We start from the raw sequence: 19,600 nt of genomic DNA on the forward strand, positions 1-19,600 counted from the left end.
GTAAAGCGTTGCTAAGGTCATGTCTAGCCTTACATCTTCCCTACGTGTTATCCAGGTTAAGTATCAGTCAGTTTCCATATCCAAAACCACCCCAGGCATCTTAAACAGCAGAGGATATAGCACAGGGAATTGTTGACAAAAAGTGTTATAAAGCCCAAAAGAGCAAAGGGAGAAGGTGGCATCACCCAAAGCCCCAGGGCACCCACCCCAGCTGGCACTGTGGGGAGAAATGTGTCTGCCCTGAGCTGCTGACACCCCTGCAGCCACCCAAGGCAAGATGATGCCCGACCCCACCCCACCCCCACCGCTGGCAAAGCCGGGATGAAGCACAGTTTGGGCAAATGTAGTTTTCAGTCTTCTAGTTCCCATGGTTCAGGGTGGAAGTGGAGCGGATGCCAAGAAACAAGTCCAGGACACTCTCTTAGACGTGCTTCAGTGAAGACCCAGGAGTCGGAGTTCACAAGAAGACAGATTTCCTTTTCAATTAAAAAAAGGCTTTGAGGACTTCCCTGGTGGCGCAGTGGTTAAGAATCCACCTGCCAATGCAGGGGACACTGGTTCGAGCCCTGGTCCGGGAAAAGCCCACATGTCTCGGGGCAAATAAGCCCATGTGCCACAACTACTGAGCCTGCACTCTAGAGCACTCGAGCCACAACTACTGAGCACACATGCCACAACTACTGAGCCTGCACTCTAGAGCACTCGAGCCACAACTACTGAGCACACATGCCACAACTACTGAGCACACGTGCCACAACTACTGAGCCCACGAGCCACAACGACTGAGCCTGTGTGCCACAACTACTGAAGCCCACGTGCCTAGATCCCGTGCTCCGTAACAAGAGAAGCCACAGCAGTGAAAAGCCCGTGCACCACAAGGAAGATTAGCCCCCACTCGCAGCAACTAGAGAAAGCCTGCGCACAGCAATGAAGACCCAATGCAGCCAAAAATAAATAAATTAAAATTTTTTAAAAAAAGGCTTTGAATTATCCTTGAATCTACTATACTTCCTTAACTTGCTTCCTCTGTAGAGTTGTGTTGTGAGGAAACCCAGATCTTTGATTCTAGCGGTTAGCTTTCTTCAGAGAACTGCGGATCAGGCTAAACATCTCGACGTACATGCCCCCCGGGTGCCTCCTACTCCGTCTCAGGTGGGGCTACCTGTGGAAGGAGACCCTGCCAGGTCAGGCACAAGGTCAGCCCTGCACAAACCCTGGGCTGCTGGTTCCTTTCTATTTGCCTTCAACATTTCCCACTCAGAATTACTTTTCTTACTTTAGCCTTCCCTGAACACTGGTCCCTCTTCCTGCGTTCCTTCTCTCCGTAGAAGGTATTAGCCACAGTCATTCAAATTCAGAACCTCGGGCATCTTGAATTTTTTTTCCTTTGTACCCGACCCCATATCAAATCCTGTAAAATTCTTTCTGAATCTTTCACAGGTTCCTCCTCTCCTTTCCCTCGGTCCCATACTACCTACCCACCTGTATACCGTAAAAATCTCACATCTCAGTTCCCTAGTTCCATTCTTTCCTGTTGCCAGTATGACTTGCTTGTATCTGCTCTCAAATCAGGACATCACTCTTCTATTTAGGAACCCCTGAAGGCTCCCCACTGGATTCAGAATAAATCTGTCTTGTTAATCCACCGTGTCCTCCACAGTTAGAGATTCAGCACTTCTTCCCAGCACATTTTCGCCCTGGGTTGTCAGTTCACTGACCCAGGATTACTTATCATACCCGACACTTCCTTCAGCCCCAAAAGCCCTTTCCTCTGCCTCCCTGAAATATCAGTTAAGATTTCCCATTCTGTATGAAGTTTTCTTGATTTTCTTCTTCCTAACTATCAATAGAATGGATCACCCCTAGTCTCCCATTGTATTTTGCACTTCTTCTATTACCCACATTCTCAGGGTCTGTGTTGTATTATTCAGACAACCCTCTGTATCCTTAAACTATGAGATCCTGAAAGACAAAGTCTGTTATTTTCTTTGTGCACCATTTCTCCCACCATCACTATCAGACTTCGCTGCACAGTGCTTGACCTATAATAGATGCTTGTTGAAATCAGTTGTCAGTGTAGACACACACGTGAGTTTTACTAATAGTAAGTGTATAGGGTTGCAAATCTAGGGAAATTGGCAAGGTTGGAAGTATAGAGAAGTACCCTTGCGTATAACATATTGATTTATTTTTAAAGTTTCCCATGCTTTTGAAAGCATTCACAGACTCCATCATGGAACTTTGTGTTTGACACACTGTACCAAGTTCTTCAAGTCTGTAGCCCAGAAGACCTTGTGACCTATTTGCCTTTATGTTCATATCCATAAGATACATCTCATGACCTTGTCCTAACTTAGTGCCACCGGATTCCCTCTTGACCTAATCGAGCTGGATTCTTCTTTCTGACTCACCCATTTCATGTCCAGTATACAGGCTCAGACCACTGATTCCTTAGTCTTCATTTCTTCCTCATGCTCAGCACCCCATCTCCCATCCAATTTGTAGTGAAACTTCTCAACTAACATATTTTGAGATTTTATCATGTGCCAAAAAATACCCTGAGAATTTTGTAGCCATTACTATTTAATTCTCATCACAGTTCTGTAAAGTGGGTATATCTCCATTTTTATTTTATTTATTTTTATTTATTTATTTAAAAAAATTTTGGCTGCATTGGGTCTTCATTGCTGCGCGCAGGCTTTCTCTAGTTGTGGCGAGCGGGGGCAACTCTTTGTTGTGGTGCACGGGCTTCTCATTGCAGTGGCTTCTCTTGTTGCGGAGCCCGGGCTCTAGGCACACAGGTTTCAGTAGTTGTGGCTCGTGGGCTCAGTAGTTGTGGCACGTGGGCTTCAGTAGTTGTGGCTCACGGGTTCTAGAGTGCAGACTCAGCAGTTGTGGTGCACGGACTTAGTTGCTCTGTGGCATGTGGGAGCTTCCCAGACCAAGGCTTGAACCTGTGTCCCCTGCATTGGTGGGTGATTCTCAACCACTGCGCCACCAGGGAAGTCTCTCCCCATTTTTTAGATGAAAAAAGTTGAGGGTCAGAGAGGTTAAGTGATTTGTTGGAGGGTCACACAGTTGTTTGAAGAAGCACTCTAGGGCTTTTCTCTGTGTCCTTCAAGTATATTTCTAACATATCATCCTCTATTGCTATTAGAAAAACAGATGGGTCTATACAAAGCAGAGGGTTTTCATGGTAACTTTGAGGAGAAAATGCAGTTGCAGTGTCTAATGTTAGCTTTGCGAATTAACATATATATGAGCGCACACACATGCCTATTTAACAATTAAGATAGACACATATAATCAGGTTTTATGCATTCAATTTTACTGAGTGTCAGGTACTTCGAGGACCTTGAAGCAGATGGAAAATGTGGTTCCTATCTTCTATTGAATTGGAAAGTCTTTAGAGAAAAAAGATTACATGGACCTGTGGCAGATGGTCTGGACCGTGTGATGACGATTCTCAGTGTTTTGGGAATTCAGAGAAGAGGACAATAGGGGAGGACCAGCCGGGGGTGGGGCTCCCTTCTCACAGTCAGCACTTCACGTCTTCTCTAGTTTGGGTAAGAGGTGAGGACACGGTATGTCCAGCTAAGGAAGGCTCACAAGCGGGACGTACAAGCTTGGAGCAGGGGCTGGTCAGGGAAAGAAGTCCATGGGAGAATTATGTTGAGAAAGGTTGAACGGGGCATGAAGCAGAGAGCAGTAAAAATCAAAGCAAAACTTGAATTTCCTATGGAAGGGAATATGGAACCATTCACGTTTATAAAGCAGCCAAGAGACTGAACTAAGGAAGCTAACTCGACATTTTCAATTTTTGTACAAAAGATAGCATATCTGGGTTCACTAGTCTGCACTCAGCTACCTATACTATTTCAGTCTCATGTGTGCTTTGAAAACTTGTTATATTGCTTTAACTTTTGAACCATGCAAGTGTTTTTAAAAAGGAATATCAAAAGTATACCAAAGTTGTTAGTTTCCTTCAGTTAATTTAATATTTTAACATATTTTAGCATTTTGGCGTGGTTCAAAAGTCAAGGTCAGTGAGGCATTTGTTACAAAGATACTGGACATGAATAGTCAGTGCCTTGGGAGAGAGAGGTTAAAGGGCAAAAAGGCATTAGGCTTACGTGTGTTTTTATCTCTTAAAATATACTCTGGAGGTCTTTCCATATCAGAGTACAGAGGGCATCCTCATTCCTTTTTTGTGGCTGTGTCATATTCCACCGGATGATCATGAAGGTCGGCTCACCTGAGTGTGTCTGTGCTTGTGTTAGAGGTCCCGGAGCGGGACTGGTAGGGACAAGAGTGGACACACCTATGCCTTTAGTACATGGCCTCAGGGTCTCCCCTGCAGGGGTCACACAGTTCTGCACTCACACCAGTGGTACTTATCTCCTCGAGTTTGTCCAATTGAGGATGTTAAGCTTTGGGGGGGGGGGGTTGTCAATAGAACAGGTGAGATATATTATTTCAAGGTGTTTCCATTTGTGTTTTTTACCGTGTGATTCCAGGGTTAAGCATGAATAAAAAGAAAGATGGGGCCATTGACTGAAACAAGAAAATCAGGAGAAAGATCTGATTTGGGAGGGAAGCTTATGAGTCTAGCTTTTAAGCTGTTGTAATTGAAGACAAGGAGAGATGTCAAAGAGAACAGCGGTGCTGGAGAAATGGCAGGACCCCTGAAGAGGCAGTTTGGAAGTAATCATCGTATCATTAAGATACGATGTTTTCCCTTAAGTTCAGGCAACTTAATGTGAACCAGGGTTGTGATAAATGTCACTAAAATTTATTTTCTTTGCAGTGCTTTCATATTTTTGTTCATCAAAAGCAAAATACCAAATACCACATATTCTGTGGACACCACACCATTAATAACAGAGCATGTGAGTAGAGAATGAGAACCACCTTGATCTGAAATGTATAATTAAGACGAAAGGAAAATGCATGAATTTGAATGCAGATAAGCGGGTAATGGGGTATTTTTTTAAAATCAGGGCTATCTGAAATATTTTAGCATATTTATTATGGCTAGGTCTATGTAGCCATCAATATTTCCACAGTAAAGATGCTCAACAAATACAGAGGTCTACTTCTTTTTATTAACGGTAGATCCCTACTAGGAGATGTGCACACAAGCCCATATATTGAAGTAACTTAAGGATTTCCGCAGTACGGGAACACTGAATACTGAGAAGGAACACGAAAATGACTTTAGAAAGGGGGAGGAAGGAGGCTTTAAAGTAGGATTGGGAGAGGGCAGGGGCCACAGATAAGACAAAGCCAGTGAAAGGGTAAATCAAATCACACGAAAGTGGGAATTAGACTTGACTTTCTTCTATTTCTCTTTTCTGCCGTATCCCATTCCACTCAAAGGTGAAGACAGGAAATAAGTAAGGAGTCACTGTTTTGACCCTGAAGAATATAAATTAGTCTGGAATAGCAAGTCTAGGTTAAACAGGGGCAACCTTTACAAGACAGCCGCAGCACTAGTGCCAGCGGCTCCACATACAGAAGTGGTTCCAGGGCAAACCGCCACGGCCATGAGCACAGACTCCAGCACCACGGATGCTGAGTGTCCCGTGTGCCTGCCCAGGGCCCAGTGCTGGCTGCCGCCACCTCCCACCCACACACAGAGGCGCTGCCTCCCTGGAAGGCGCTGCCTCTACTCTTTACTTCAAAATGAATTGCTTCTTCCCCTTCCTTCTTCCCCTATCAAAACTTTTATCAACTAAGGTGACAGAAACCTTAGTTAAATTGACACTAAAGTCAAATGATAAGTAGCTTAGGTGTTAGAGGAAAGATGTATTGATCCGTAGGCGTCTCTGATCAGGGAGATGTTTCAGAGAGAATGAAGGAGTGGGATGGGGAGAAGGTGTCTGGTATTCCTTGCCCACTTTAGGGACCCAGATACCTCCTAACCACCTTCCCTGCAAACAAAGGGGGAAGAAAGGAAAATAAATGCAACTTGGCAAAAGCTACAGAGAGGGCTAACGACCTTAGATTTTTCCATCAAGACGGAAGTATGTAAGCAAACTTAAGTTTAAAGATACATAGAAAGTATTGGTTACGATGCTGCTATACATCACGAGCGGCTCGTGGGGTGAGAAAGCATGATTGCCAAAGGAAAGCTTGACTTAGCACATAACGAAGAATTCAGATGTACAATAGTTTCTCATCTCTTATGAAAGCTTTAGGAGTATGGCATCAAGGAAACTTCAGCCAGGAGACAAAGATGCTTACATTCAATAGTAGAAATATTCTGAATTTGCTCATAACTTTTCCTGACTTAGAATATTAGCTAATCTCAAAACAAGGCTGGAAATGTTTCGTTAGCTAATATAGTTAAAGAGGCTGGATAACAATATGCCTACTGATCTTAGGTATTCCACAGTAGAAGAGTCTAAGTTCTAATTTCTTTACAAGTTATTAAAATTTGCAAATAGAATGCAAGCATTAATAACTTTGTTAGCTTTGACAGGTGTATCAAAATAGTCATTTAATAAACTGTGAAAAGCATTTGAACAGAGAAGTTGCCCACTGCCAGACCGTTCTGAGTGACAGAGAAACAGAATCAGAAACATCTGAGTCTAGAGATGCCCACGGAATCAGTATGCAGGGTGACGTGGTCATATTTTAAAGTGCGTTTGAGAGAGAAGAGAAAAACGCTGAACATCTTCTTGTCACCAGTGTGGTTATCAGTTGAATGCTGTTTTCCTTTTGATTTTTGCCGATGTTTTCAATAGGTGGTTAACAAAACTCAAGACCCCGATCCTGAACATTGCTGGGTGGATAAACTTTCTACAGTGCAAAACCGCTTAGTGTAAGAAAAGGTTCTCTTATTCTGTTTTATATTTGGTTAATGCAAGAGTGAAGTCATATTCATCTGAGTTCAAGACGAAAATGGTAACACAAGCTTTGACTTCCTAGCTCCATGGTAGAGAGACTTTCGGGTCGCTTGCTGAATTTTAAGGTATAGAGGACCTTGGTCTTGGTGCTCCAAGGAATTCCTAAGCCACTGCAGTGTCTCTAGCCAATAAGTAGCTGACAAAAGCAATCTCATTTTGCAGGACTTTCATGCCTAAAGTAAAAGTAAAGTTAAAAAAAAAAAAGAAAAAGCAAAGTAAAGTAAAACCATAGGCCACAGAGTATAATGGCCAGTATGCTCCCAGCCATCCCAGTCGAATTAGGGCCACGTCTCCATTACATTATCCAGGATGCTCTCCACTGGAAATCCCTCCACTCGTGTGTCAGACAGTTTTATAATCCCAAGATATTTATTGTCAAATACAGTAGAATATTTTGTGTCTGTGTAGGCCCTAGCGCCCACCCCCAATTCTTTGTATCAAGACCAGGAGAGTTAGGTTCAATGACAGCCCTTATATTTTAGGGTTTTGGGGGCTGACAGAGAAATATGAGAATGTTTATGTTTTATGTATGAAAATTTTGTATATTTTATATAAGAAATATGGACATGTAATAGTATGTAGCTTGCATTTTTCAGTTGAGGGATGTTTTAGACTTTCTGTGGTGACTCCTCAAGAATAGGAGGCATGTCCTCTGTTAGTATATACAGTGACCTCACAGTGGGAAAGAGGCAGTACTGGGTGCATAATAGATGCTCAATAAATATTTGAATAAATGGAATGAATGAAAGAATGAACTAACCCACACGCTTTGGAAGAAATTAATATGTTGCTATTTTTGCTTTGGAATAAAATAGATATATCAAACAAAACATTTTTCACAAAGCATTGCCTTTGTTAAGGGAATATTTGTTAAGGAGAACGTTTTCAGTTGTCTCATTGGCCAGCCTAGTCTATTACTCTGGTCTGCATTTGGGACCCTCCTCCAGGACCAGATGGTCTAGGCCTCCCCAGGATGCAGGGGTTTCCATCATGAACAGAGCTCACTGGCCATGTGAGTTCCTACAGTCTCATATTCCTTAAAACACCACTAAAATAGACTTCATTTTTTGGGGGGGCCACACCCTGCGGCATGTGGGATCTTAGTTCCCCAGCCAGGGATCGAACCCATGCCCCCTACAGTGGAAGCGTGGAGTCTTAACCACTGGACCATCAGGGAAGTCCCTAAGCATTTGTTTTCAAGCTTGGAAAGGTATGGTTTTTGCCTAAAACTCTTTCCTGTTTCATGCTATTGTTCTTTATATTAAGCCAAAGGGATTGTTGCAAAATATTATTCACCTCCCTGCCAAAACCACTGGAAACCCTTGCTTCACGCAGATATGGCCCAAGTCTGAGGGATCAACGTGACCCTAGTGCTTAAGGCAAAACGTTTTCTTCTTACAGGAAGTAATGTTTTACCTGAAATATTCAAATTATTTTGTTAGGGAACTCCCTGGCAGTCCAGGGTTAGGACTTGGTGCTTTCACTGCAGGGGGCCGGGGTTTAATCCCTGGTCTGGGAACTACGATCCCACAGGTTGTCAGCACAAAAAAAAAAAAAAAAAAAAGGTTTCTTAAATTATGTTATTAAATCAGCACTTCCCCTTGACCATGCCTAAGACATAGGCAAGTCTGTGGATCTCAGCAGTTGTTTTGAACAAACGTGTGTTTGGTCCTTAGTCTATTCTAGTCATTATTATTATCTGTGCTATTGTCACAGAGGGTTTAAAACAGAAGCATAGGGCACGGTGTCAGTCTACAAATACTGCATAATTTAACAAGAGAGCCAGGTTTATTTATGTCGCCTGTAGAATATGATGACAATACTCTCACCTACGTAATGACAATTTATCATGATAATCCACTGCAGCGTCTGTAAATCATGTCCTTCCACCATTAGATGGTGGAGGACGGAAGCTGCATCACAGCAAGGTGGCGTCAGGTACCTTGACCCTGCAGGGCACTCCTGGGGCTTTTGCTTGTCACCCCACTTGAGATAGATGGGTGATGGCTACACAATGCCTTGTGATTTCCATTTTGAAGCATGCTTTTGATACGATTCCATGTGTGCGTTTGGCAGAAACATTGCTCTGGGCCCAGATGAATAGTGATTTATTTGTTTTTAAGGGGCTGCAGTCTCGCGGTAATATCTGGAATACTCTATGGATCCACATTTGTGCCAATCATTTACATCAAGGACCACAGCAAGAGAAATGATAGTATATATGCAGGGGCAAGTCAGAACGGTGAGAGGAAAAAGTTATTTTACTTTATAACTAAACTCAATACCCATGTATCTAGTTAAGAGTATAAAAAGAATGGGACTGTGGTGGATACTGGTACATAGATTTGTCGATGAAAATTCAATTAACAGTCAAGTGAAGAAGCGAAAAAAGGGAATTTTATCTGAGCCAAACTGAGGATTATAGCCCAGGAGACAGACTCTCAGAAGCTCTGAGAACCGTTCCACCTGTTAAAAGGCAAACGCACTGTCACATACTTTTCCGAGACAAAGGATCGTACATCAAAATGACGTACCGATATTTTACGTAAAGTTCACCAAGGACACATAGTCCACCGTAAGCAGCTGCAAAGGAGCAGCAGGTCACCATGGCCCGCTGCAGAGCTGGGAAAGAACAAGTCTTTTAAGAAGTTATCATACATTGGTAGCATCAGGAGCAAAAAAGAAATTGATCTTTCCGGTCAGGCAAGCACTCCCATTCTGAGAAGCTCCAGTTAAAGTGTAATGCAGATGCGACCTCACATTAGGGAGGGAGGAAGCCCAGACAGACACAGAGAGAATTTTATGTCTAGATTTTCTCGGCGTGCCTTAAAATAAAATTTCATTTCATCAGATTTGATCTTACTTTGTCCTTGCAAGTGGTGAGTTAGAAGGGCACGGGAAACTAAAAATAAAGGACTGTTGGAATATTTTCATGTGATCTTTAACATACAAATAGAATCAATTTTAGTCAGGATTCGTTTCAGCTACTTGGATCTTAACACCTGGTTTCTGGCTTTGCTGCAAGATTTGGAGATTATTTTCCAGTTTGATGATCTCTAGGAAAATATGTATTCTTCTCTTTAAAAAAAAAAAAAAAAACCCTGAAGTGTAGCACATAGTACTTTAAAATCAAATAAAGGTCAAAATATAGCCTGCTTAGTATATCATTTTTCGAGCACGAGTAACGCATTGAAAGGCCCAATGTAATGCTGCCAGATTATCTCAGTTTCTAGCGCTAGAATTAATCTCTCAAGACGTCACTTCCACACAGTGTGCACCAGCCTTCTGCAGGCTCCGAGGAGGTGAGAGTGTCTAATTCAGGATCCTGTGATTATACTGAAACGTGGCTTACACCCACGAAACGACAAAAGAATGATATTGTGGTTAAGACAGTTCTACATCCGTGGCACAGGAAATGAATGTCATCTGTGATCCGATAAGGGAGACTTCTGGAGCGCAAGTCATGAGGGAAAGATTGATGGAGAAGCTGGGATTTGAACTCTAAAGGAGCAGATAGACTTTGAGTGACTACCATGGTCTGTTTCTTCCATTTTATATTCAGCCCCACGAACAGTACTCAAACTTTTATTAATTTCTGTCTTTTCTTAAAGATTTTATACAAATACCTTTTGTATTTTTATTCTTTTCATTTTAAAGATAAAATAAAAACTAACAAAAGTAGAATAGCATAGGATAAATTAAGAGAGAAGGAAAAAAGAGTGACAAAATAAAAGAGCCACGAATGAGTCGGAAAACTGTGCTACACTTGTACACTTGCTACTGATGAGTCATCATTTGGCTCTAAGATTTCTTACAGCCACAAAGGGAATCAGATCAGTCCCAGAATTCAGCAAACACAGGATAAAAACAACTAATTGTTCAGGAGTACAGTTGTTCTTGGTACTGGGACATAATAAACAATGTCCTCAACAATCTCTTCCCATAAATAGTACAATCAGTTCTTAGGGATCTTTCTTATGACAACTCAGATGTCGTCTGATAGAGAGACACTTTATTCCAATTTATTCAAAAATAATTCAAGGGGGCCTATTTTTTTAATGTCACTTATTTAACAGTCACATAAATGGTATATGCTCTGTGCTGGGTGCTGTTCTAGTTACAGTAATAACTCAAGGGACCCTCCTAGCAGCCCTACTGGTTGGATACCATTATTATTCCGGTTTTACAATTGAGAAAATTAAGACAGAGAGAGAGTAGGTAACTTACCCAAGTCTCCAAGTTAACAAGTGGTGGATTGATGAGTCCCACCAGGTTGTCAGTGTTTTAATCACTAGATTATGCTGCCTTTTCTGGTGGTCTTTGGGTGGATGTGTTGTGATATGACTCAGAAGTAGGATTTAAGACTTTAGAAGAAGAGACAAACCCTTTGACTTTCGAGATTTTCTGGCTAAACAGGGCCACTCATCTTTCTCCAAATTTAGTTGAGACATCGAGCCCAGTGTGACCTTCCCAGTCAAGAACCTGCATTACACCCATCTGTTTGGCCAAAGGACCCTCTGCTTTAAATAGTCAGTGGAGTTGGATTTCTCAGATATTGGGCCACCATCTGTGTTATTAACTCCCCCGTGTAATTAGGTTTATAGAAAACAAATAAAATCCTCTTTGGAATGACTTCCTGAATGTCCTTCTGTATAGCTGCCTGGGTGGCTGCCATCTGCAGCCTGGAAGCTTGTCTCCAGATTGATCAATACACCGTAAAAAATTAGCACTTCTAAAATTTTTTTACACACCATCCCCCAACTACAGTCTACTTGGAGATTTGCTACAATGGCTATAGCCATCAGTAAAATTAGGTCTGATACCGATTCTTAAAAAAGGAAATATGTTCTTTGTTATACAGCAGAAACTAACACACCATTGTAAAGCAATTATACTCCAATAAAGATGTAAAAAAAAATTAAAAAGGAGATATGAACGTTATATTCACATAATGTTTGTCGTTTCTTATTTAGCTTTCCAAGATAATCATAAAAGCCAGTCTTTTAGATTTGATTATAGTAACTAACTTCTTACTATTTTAAATATGTTAATTAAAATTCTATATAAATAACATGTAGATGATAAAAGAGAATTAATGCTTCCTTTACATTTAAGGTTGATTTGAGTGAGTTTGTTTTATTCTTAGGACTCTGGATGTATGTGAAATGACTAAACTGATATGCTTGAGAGTTTTCTAACCTGTATTTCCAGATTTAGACTACGTTTTTGCACACTTCAGTGGCATCTTCCTTGCAAGTACAGTCTACTTTCTGGCCTACTGTATAGCCATGAAAAATAATCCTAAACTATATCCCAAAGCAGTCTTGCCAGGTAAGAATATTAACGACAGAAACTCTTCTTACTCTGTGAAGTAAATCAGTGAAAGCATCATGCCCTATTCATTTAGCTTGAATAATCGTCTTCTGGAAACCAAGCCATTCTGTGTGTGTGTCCGTTTTTGTGTGTCTGTGTGCGTATGTGTTCATTCCCTCGGTGACTTTGGCCCAGTTCACCACCAAATATGAAGGATTTAAAAAACATGAAACTGGGGCTTCCCTGGTGGCGCAGTGGTTGAGAGTCCGCCTGCCGATGCGGGGGACGCGGGTTCGTACCCCGGTCCAGGAAGATCCCACATGCCGCGGAGCGGCTGGGCCCGTGAGCCATAGGCCCGTGTACCGCAAAAAACAAACAAACAAACAAACAAAACATGAAACTGGGTTTGAAATGCCAAGTCATTATTACAGAACCTAGAACTTGAACAATGAATCTAAGATTATTTCCTGTGCTGAAACATCTTGTGTACTGACTATCAGACTTTAGTATTTCTTCTTCACCAACTAAGGATGTATATTAAGAGTCAGAGTCCTGGGGCTCTCTCTATATTTTTATTTATCTATCTATCTATCTATTTATTTATTTATGGCTGTGTTGGGACTTTGATGCTGCCCTCGGGCTCTCTCTATTTGCAGTGATCGGGGGCTACTCTTCGTTGAGATGCATGGGCTTCTCATTTTGGTGACTTCTCTTGTTGCAGAGCACAGGTTCTAGGCACGTGGGCTTCAGTAGTTGTGGCTCGTGGGCTCAGTAGTTGCGGCGCACAGGCTCAGTTGCTCCACAGCTTGTGGGATCTTCCTGGACCAGGGATTAAACCCATGTCCCCTGCATTGGCAGGCGAATTCTTAACCACTGCACCACCAGGGAAGTCCTGTATATATTTTTAAAGTGTCAACAAATATGAATCTCCAGTCACTTGGGAAAATAAACATTTTCTCCAAAAATTTAGGGGAAATTATTTTAAAGTTTAAAAAAGTTATGTTAAACGCACATGCTTTTGGATTTAATCAGTTAGGCATTGGTAAAAAAAAAAGTGTATATATAATGAAAAGTTATAATTTCTCACTTATTTAAGAGTTTGCTGTAATTCAATATGGAATATAGATCCACAAGTAAAATTTTTTAAAGAACAAAATAAAGCATATGTCTGAGATTCACTCTGAGTGCCTGATTCATTTAAGCCAAAGTACGCCACGGTACCACTATACCGTTATAGAAAATGGTAGAATATTTACTGAATGCCTAGCTAAAGTATCAAAACTTTTAGCTGCTATTTTTATTCAAATTCTAGGAGTCTTTTTCCCCTTAGCTAAGCATCATTCTGAATTTCACAGATCCTTATGGTCATGGTTTAGAGTAAATGGTGTTTGCAGAATATGTTCAGACCCAGTGTCTTCCCTGGGTCCCCCTCCACTACCCAATCTTTACCTCAACTACTATTTTGGGTACTTGATTTCATGTCAATAAGGTAAAAGGTGATTTTATACCCACAGCAGTCAAGAAAAGAGAAATCATTTGGTTTCCAAAATGGTCCTAAAACATGGCTAAAAAACCCATGTTGGCCGTCAGTGTCGATAGGAGTGTGTTGATCTGAGCACTTTAACATTCCCGCTCTACCTGGAGTGTGGATTTTTCAGGAGGGGAGGTGGTTGGTAAACGTGTGGTGTGTGTGTGTTTCAGGATTCCTGTCTGGAATACTCTGGGCCATTGCTACCTGCTGTTGGTTCATAGCGAACCACTCCCTCAGCGCTGTGGTCAGTTTTCCAATCATCACTGCTGTAAGTAGCTGAACTGCTTTTCCAAATTTTTGTTTTTCAAACGTAAATCTAATTTTTCTCAAGCATTCTTAGTGAATCACTGAAGCCTGTCATGGAGTTTAATTTTTCAGGAGTATAATTAGTATAACAGATTCATGTAGATAAACGGATACCCTCTAATCTCATGTCCTTGATCTCTAAGGGAATATTGCTAACCTCATTTTAGCAGGTTTGTTAATCTTTGATAACCTTGCAGTTTTTGTTCGGACGTTTTACCTAATTTCGTTTGGGATACATTGTAATTTGCTACTGATAACAATATTCATCTCTATATAACAGTTTATAGATGTAAAAAATGCTTTTGTGTGTATTATCACACTTGACTCTCATGACAGCCTTGTGAGACAGAAAGTATTTCGGCCCCTGTTCTTAGGGCTCGTCAATATTTTAAGGAAGGCTTTCAGAAAGTGCTGAAGCAAAGTATTGTCTCTGGATGGTGGCATTTAACATGCATTCGTAATGCAGTTTGCTTCATCTGATGTTTTTAGGTGCCAATCCTGTAGCGCATAGGTAACAGAAAAACAAAAATGTTTCTTTTGACACAGGCAGGACAGGTATTGTCAGGCTTGCGCCCATTTTGAAGATGAGAAAATTGAGGCAATAGCTGACAGAGTCGTCTGAAAGAACATGGCTACGTGGACATCTCAGGGTTTCTCAGGAGAGAGTTTCTTGCATGCAGGACTACATTTTGCCTTTAGTATAGAATCCAATTTAGAATGTTTCAGGTTCCTTATGGTACTAGGACCGAGACACACACACACACACACACACACACGAATTAATTGCTTTAACGTTGAGCTCTTATTTCTACTCTAGTATCTTAGATTGTTAAGTTGTTTACCTGCCTCCCTGCTTCCTAAATCATCATCATAAACAAAATTTGCCTAAAACATTTTAGCAGCACACCTGTGCAAACCTACAAAACTGATATTTTCAAACACGTCGTCTGGTCTAAAATACAATTCCATAAAAGTTTGAAACATCCTTAAATTTTAACTTAAATTCTGGGTTTCAAACAGCATATTTTGACAGTTCTGTGTTCATAAAACTGTTGGCTTTATTTTTTATTTGAATTTAGTGGTACACTAAAGTGAACTATTTTGATAGGTTAGGTTTTTTTTTAATTTAAAGGGCTCACATTTTGACATTCTTAATTTCTATTGCGGGAAAATGTTATCAAAATTGAGCAAGTTATAAGGAATATATATATATATATATTTTTTTTTTTGCGGTACGCGGGCCTCTCACTGTTGTGGCCTCTCCCGTTGCGCAGCACAGGCTCCGGACGCGCAGGCTCAGCGGCCATGGCTCACGGGCCCAGCCGCTCCACGGCATGTGGGATCTTCCCGGACCGGGGCACGAACCCACGTCCCCTGCATCGGCAGGCGGACTCTCAACCACTGCGCCACCAGGGAAGCCCTATAAGGAATATTTTTAAGTTTAAGTCCTCATCATTGGAATGGCGACCCAAATTTTTTCACAGAAAGGGTTTGTTTCTCATTATTTCAAAGATATTTAATGCTAGAAGTGACCATATAACAGGAAAATGTAATGGGCAATGGGATATATCACTTATCAGTGAAATGCTTCAAAGTAAATTTGTAGAGTGAAGTATACAGTATGATGTGCACCTCGACTAGGGATGCAAATGTTATTTGACAGTCATATCCCACTACATAAGGAGGAATGACACATTAAAGTAGATGCAGTCATTAATCACATCAAATTTAAGCCACTTTTTGTATAAAATACACAGATAGAATTAAGCCACACAAGACAAACAGAAATACAAATAGAAAATGAAAACTATGATACAAGTGAGAAAGTCAGCAAATAACACAGAGAGTAAATAGTTATGTGATTAAACACTGTTTTACTTTTGCTTGCAAAAGGGAGTGAGACAATGTGATAACTGATTCTTTTTAACTGGTAACATTATTTCCTCAGAAAAGACCAGTTATTTTCTAACACTAATATTTTTTTTGCTTTTGTTTTTTAAACACTAAATTCTTAATAGAATTTATCCTATGGGGCCTTATACAGGGGATGTGGAACAATAATAAATAATATTCTTCACAAAAATTTTATAGTAGATAGAGACATGGTTTTCCTCCTCCTGTTTCTTGTATTAAGTTATGGTAAAGACTTCGCACAAGACAGTAAAGCCCGATTCAGTGGAAATAAATGGCTACGGCAGGTGGGGTGTAGGCAAAGGGCCGGTGGAAGTGGTCACTGTGGCATTTGGAGACTCGCCCATCAGAAGCGTGATTCTCAAACACTGTGATGAAAGCAGGCGTCTCACCCACCACGTGTGGCTTCCTCTGGCCCCTGAGGATTGTTTCCAGGAGGGACAGGTATTTCCGGGAGGTGAGGGCCTAGGTCTTTATTGCTACTGGGCTCTTGCTTGGTTTCACTGTCATTAGTTCAAAGACAGCCTTATCTGTATGCAGAAAAGATTCGGCCCTACCCTTCAGGATCTTACCTTCTTCTTCATTTTATTTTCATGGTAGAGCTAGACTGGTTTTAATTTTAACTTTTTTTGCTGGAAAATTTCAAAGACACCCATCACCCAGCTTTAACAATTATGAATACGGTCAGTCTTGTTTCATCAAGAGTACATTTTTCAAGTCCCAGCAGCATACCCTTTTACCCTAGGACGTGTATTTCCATTCTTAGGACCCATTGGTGACTAGACTGAGAGTTCCTTGAAAGCAGCATCTACATTGTTTATTGGCAAATATTCAAGTAAAAAGAAAAAAAGAAAAGGAAAAGAGAAAGAAAGGAGAACAGCCCACGTAGCAGGACAGCGGGCTGGGTACCTGTGGTCCCGGTCTTCCTCAAGGAATTGAACGGCCGAATCAGCTTCTCAGGAAGGTGAAGCCTCTCCAGATGGCTCACGCTCACCTTCTTTTCCAAGGCTGACTTATAAATGTGTAATTTGTACTCGTTTACAGTAGAAAACGACGCAATCCCAGTGCCAGGACAGCTGTGACTCTTATTTAAGATGCCCTTCTCCGTTGACCGTCCTTTGCCAAACCAGGGTCCACGCACACTTAGACTTCTGCTTGGGTTACATCTAGCAAAGCGCGGCTTCCAGCAACCACGGTGCTCCTTCCAATAACTCTGAGGCCATGTCTAAACTCATATTTAGGAAGTCATCAGCCAGAAAGCTTCAGAGGTCAGTGGGACCTCTTGGTATTGTCTTCTCCCACGTACTCTGAAGGGATTAAAGAGGATAAAATTCTTGAGTGATTGTCATGACAGCATTAATATTTACACCCTATTCTATCATTTCCTCCCATCCTGCCCCAGGTCACTATGAATCTGCGAAAGGGCCCAGGTGCTTCTTGTTGGGTTTGGATTTTGAGGCTTAGGACCATACGTCATTGGTAGAAGACAGTTCCTTTGACCTATTTCTCTGGCTCTTTTGATCTTGACTTTTCCAGATCCCAATAAGCAGAGAGTAGTGTGTTCCTATTGCTTTGCTCACCTGCCAGGAGTGGAGTCCAGCTTTGCTGAACCAGTCATGTAGACAGTTGGAGTGGTGGAGGGGAAAACAGGCTGGGATTGCTTATTTGAAACTCTTCCAGAGTGTATGCAGGGTTTGAAAAGGAATCGTCAAAATGCTGATACAGTACACCTTCTACACAAAGACTGCAATTAATCTAAATTCCAATGTTTTCCTTTCTCAGTGAAAAAAATTAATAAACTTTAATAGCTTCAAGTTTTCAGCTATTTCAGTTTTCAGAATCTTCCTTTCTCCATCTCATTTCTTCTCTTTTGTGCTGTATTATCTCATTCCTGTCTTTGTCTCCTGCTCACTGACCTGTCGTTTATTTTTCCTTACACGGTTTTCCCATCTTCCCATAATACTATCTGTAGCATTCACTAGAGCATAATGTGAGACATAGCTGATTACTGTGCAGTAATATCAGCTAAAGAGAACCTTAAAGTCCATGCTGCTCCCATATGCACATTATTTTTCAGGTCCAAAAGAACACACTAAAATTTCTTTAGTTATGATATTATCTAATGCCAAAGGAAGTTATAAGTTTATTCATACACGTTTTCCTCTTAAGCCCATTTCTAGAATCCTAAGGAACTAGTTCACTAGAAAAAAAAACTATTTGCTTATTAAAATATTTTATTATAAATCACATTAAAGAAACACATTGTATGGCATAAAATATTATAGCATCATCAAAATAATAAAAATGAAAACCATAGAGAAAAAAAAGGAAAAAAGTCTTCATTTTTTCCCCTAACGCTACTTAGTTTAACTCAATGGTGAGCTCAGATTGAGATTATGAATAGTTTTTCCTGACAATATTGTTATATTTTTACAATAGAAGTTTATTTGAGGAAAGTGTCAGATCAGCTCTCCACCTTACTGTATTTGTGTAGAGTACAGTCACAGAAAAATAACCAATTTAAATAAAGTTCTTATTTTTTTTAAGGGTCCAGGATTTATAGCTGCAATGTGGGGTGTCTTCATGTTTAAGGAAATACAGGTATGTACACGAAAGGTGCAGGTCCAGTTGAGAAGGGTATTTAATACTATGTGTTATTTTCTGAAAATTGCATGCAACATGAATGAATTTGACAGGTCAGATGTTCAAAGTGCTATCATCTCTAACTAGGAAAGAAGATATTAATGATGTGACAATTATTATGAACATGTTTTTCTCCATCCCAACTTCAGGGAAAAATGCTTTAGTTGACTTTATTTTCCTGTAAGAGATTTTGGTTAAATAATCCAATAAATTTTATCTATTGTAAAATATGGTAGATAAATAAGATGAAGTATTTTTGTAATATTGTAAAATATGGTAGATGTAATATAATGTAATGTAATGTAATTATATAATGTAATATAATTTTTGTAATATTGTAAAATATGGTAGATAAATAAGATGAAATATTTTTTATCCCAAAGATTAAAATATCCCTGAGGCAAATGGAATTTGGGAATAGATTTTCTGTTGGCTCTCATGCCTCCCAAGGTCTTCCATGTCCAACCACAAGCTTTACAGGAAAACAGTGTGGTAACAGGTGACAACTACCTCTTCCCTCTTGAGGGTAAATGGTGCTGACATTTTTTTTTTTTTAATTTATTTGGCTGTGCTGGGTCTTTGCTGCTGTGCGCGGGCTTTCTCTAGTTGTGGCAAGCGGGGGCTACTCTTCGTTGTGGTGCGTGGGCTTCTCATTGTGGTGGCTTCTTTTGTTGTGGAGCACAGGCTCTAGGTGCACAGGCTTCAGTAGTTGTGGAACGGGAGCTCAGTAGTTGTGGCGCATGGGCTTAGTTGCTCCGTGGTGTGTGGGATCTTCCTGGACCAGGGCTTGAACCCATGTCCCCTGCACTGGCAGGTGGATTCCTAACCATTGCACCAACAGGGAAGCCCCCAATGGTGTGGACTTAAAATTGCATTTATCAAATAGTTCTAGGATGTGTGTGTGTGTATTCTCATTAAAAATTGTTTTAGGATTTTTCCCCTTTACCTTTATTTGTGGAAAAAGTCTTCAGTTGAGCAATCTATG

The 19,600-nt window shown here is 40.8% G+C and overlaps 1 protein-coding gene across 4 annotated transcripts in view; it reads left to right on the forward strand.

Annotated features, from left to right (window-relative positions):
• TMEM144 (transmembrane protein 144) overlaps positions 1-19,600 on the forward strand; it is a 48,894-nt gene that overhangs the window by 22,506 nt on the left and 6,788 nt on the right. For 3 of the 4 annotated variants that reach the window (XM_060011928.1, XM_060011929.1, XM_060011930.1), the window contains 7 exons: positions 4,808-4,889; positions 6,750-6,826; positions 9,035-9,153; positions 12,123-12,242; positions 13,926-14,023; positions 18,520-18,573; positions 18,999-19,114. In XM_060011928.1, coding sequence (XP_059867911.1) covers positions 4,808-4,889; positions 6,750-6,826; positions 9,035-9,153; positions 12,123-12,242; positions 13,926-14,023; positions 18,520-18,573; positions 18,999-19,114 — 666 coding nt within the window. The remainder of the gene's footprint in view (positions 1-4,807; positions 4,890-6,749; positions 6,827-9,034; positions 9,154-12,122; positions 12,243-13,925; positions 14,024-18,519; positions 18,574-18,998; positions 19,115-19,600) is intronic. The other variant, XM_060011931.1, reaches the window with a different exon arrangement.

The sequence above is a fragment of the Delphinus delphis genome, chromosome 5 (genome assembly GCF_949987515.2).
Source record: "Delphinus delphis chromosome 5, mDelDel1.2, whole genome shotgun sequence".
Lineage (NCBI taxonomy): Eukaryota > Metazoa > Chordata > Mammalia > Artiodactyla > Delphinidae > Delphinus > Delphinus delphis.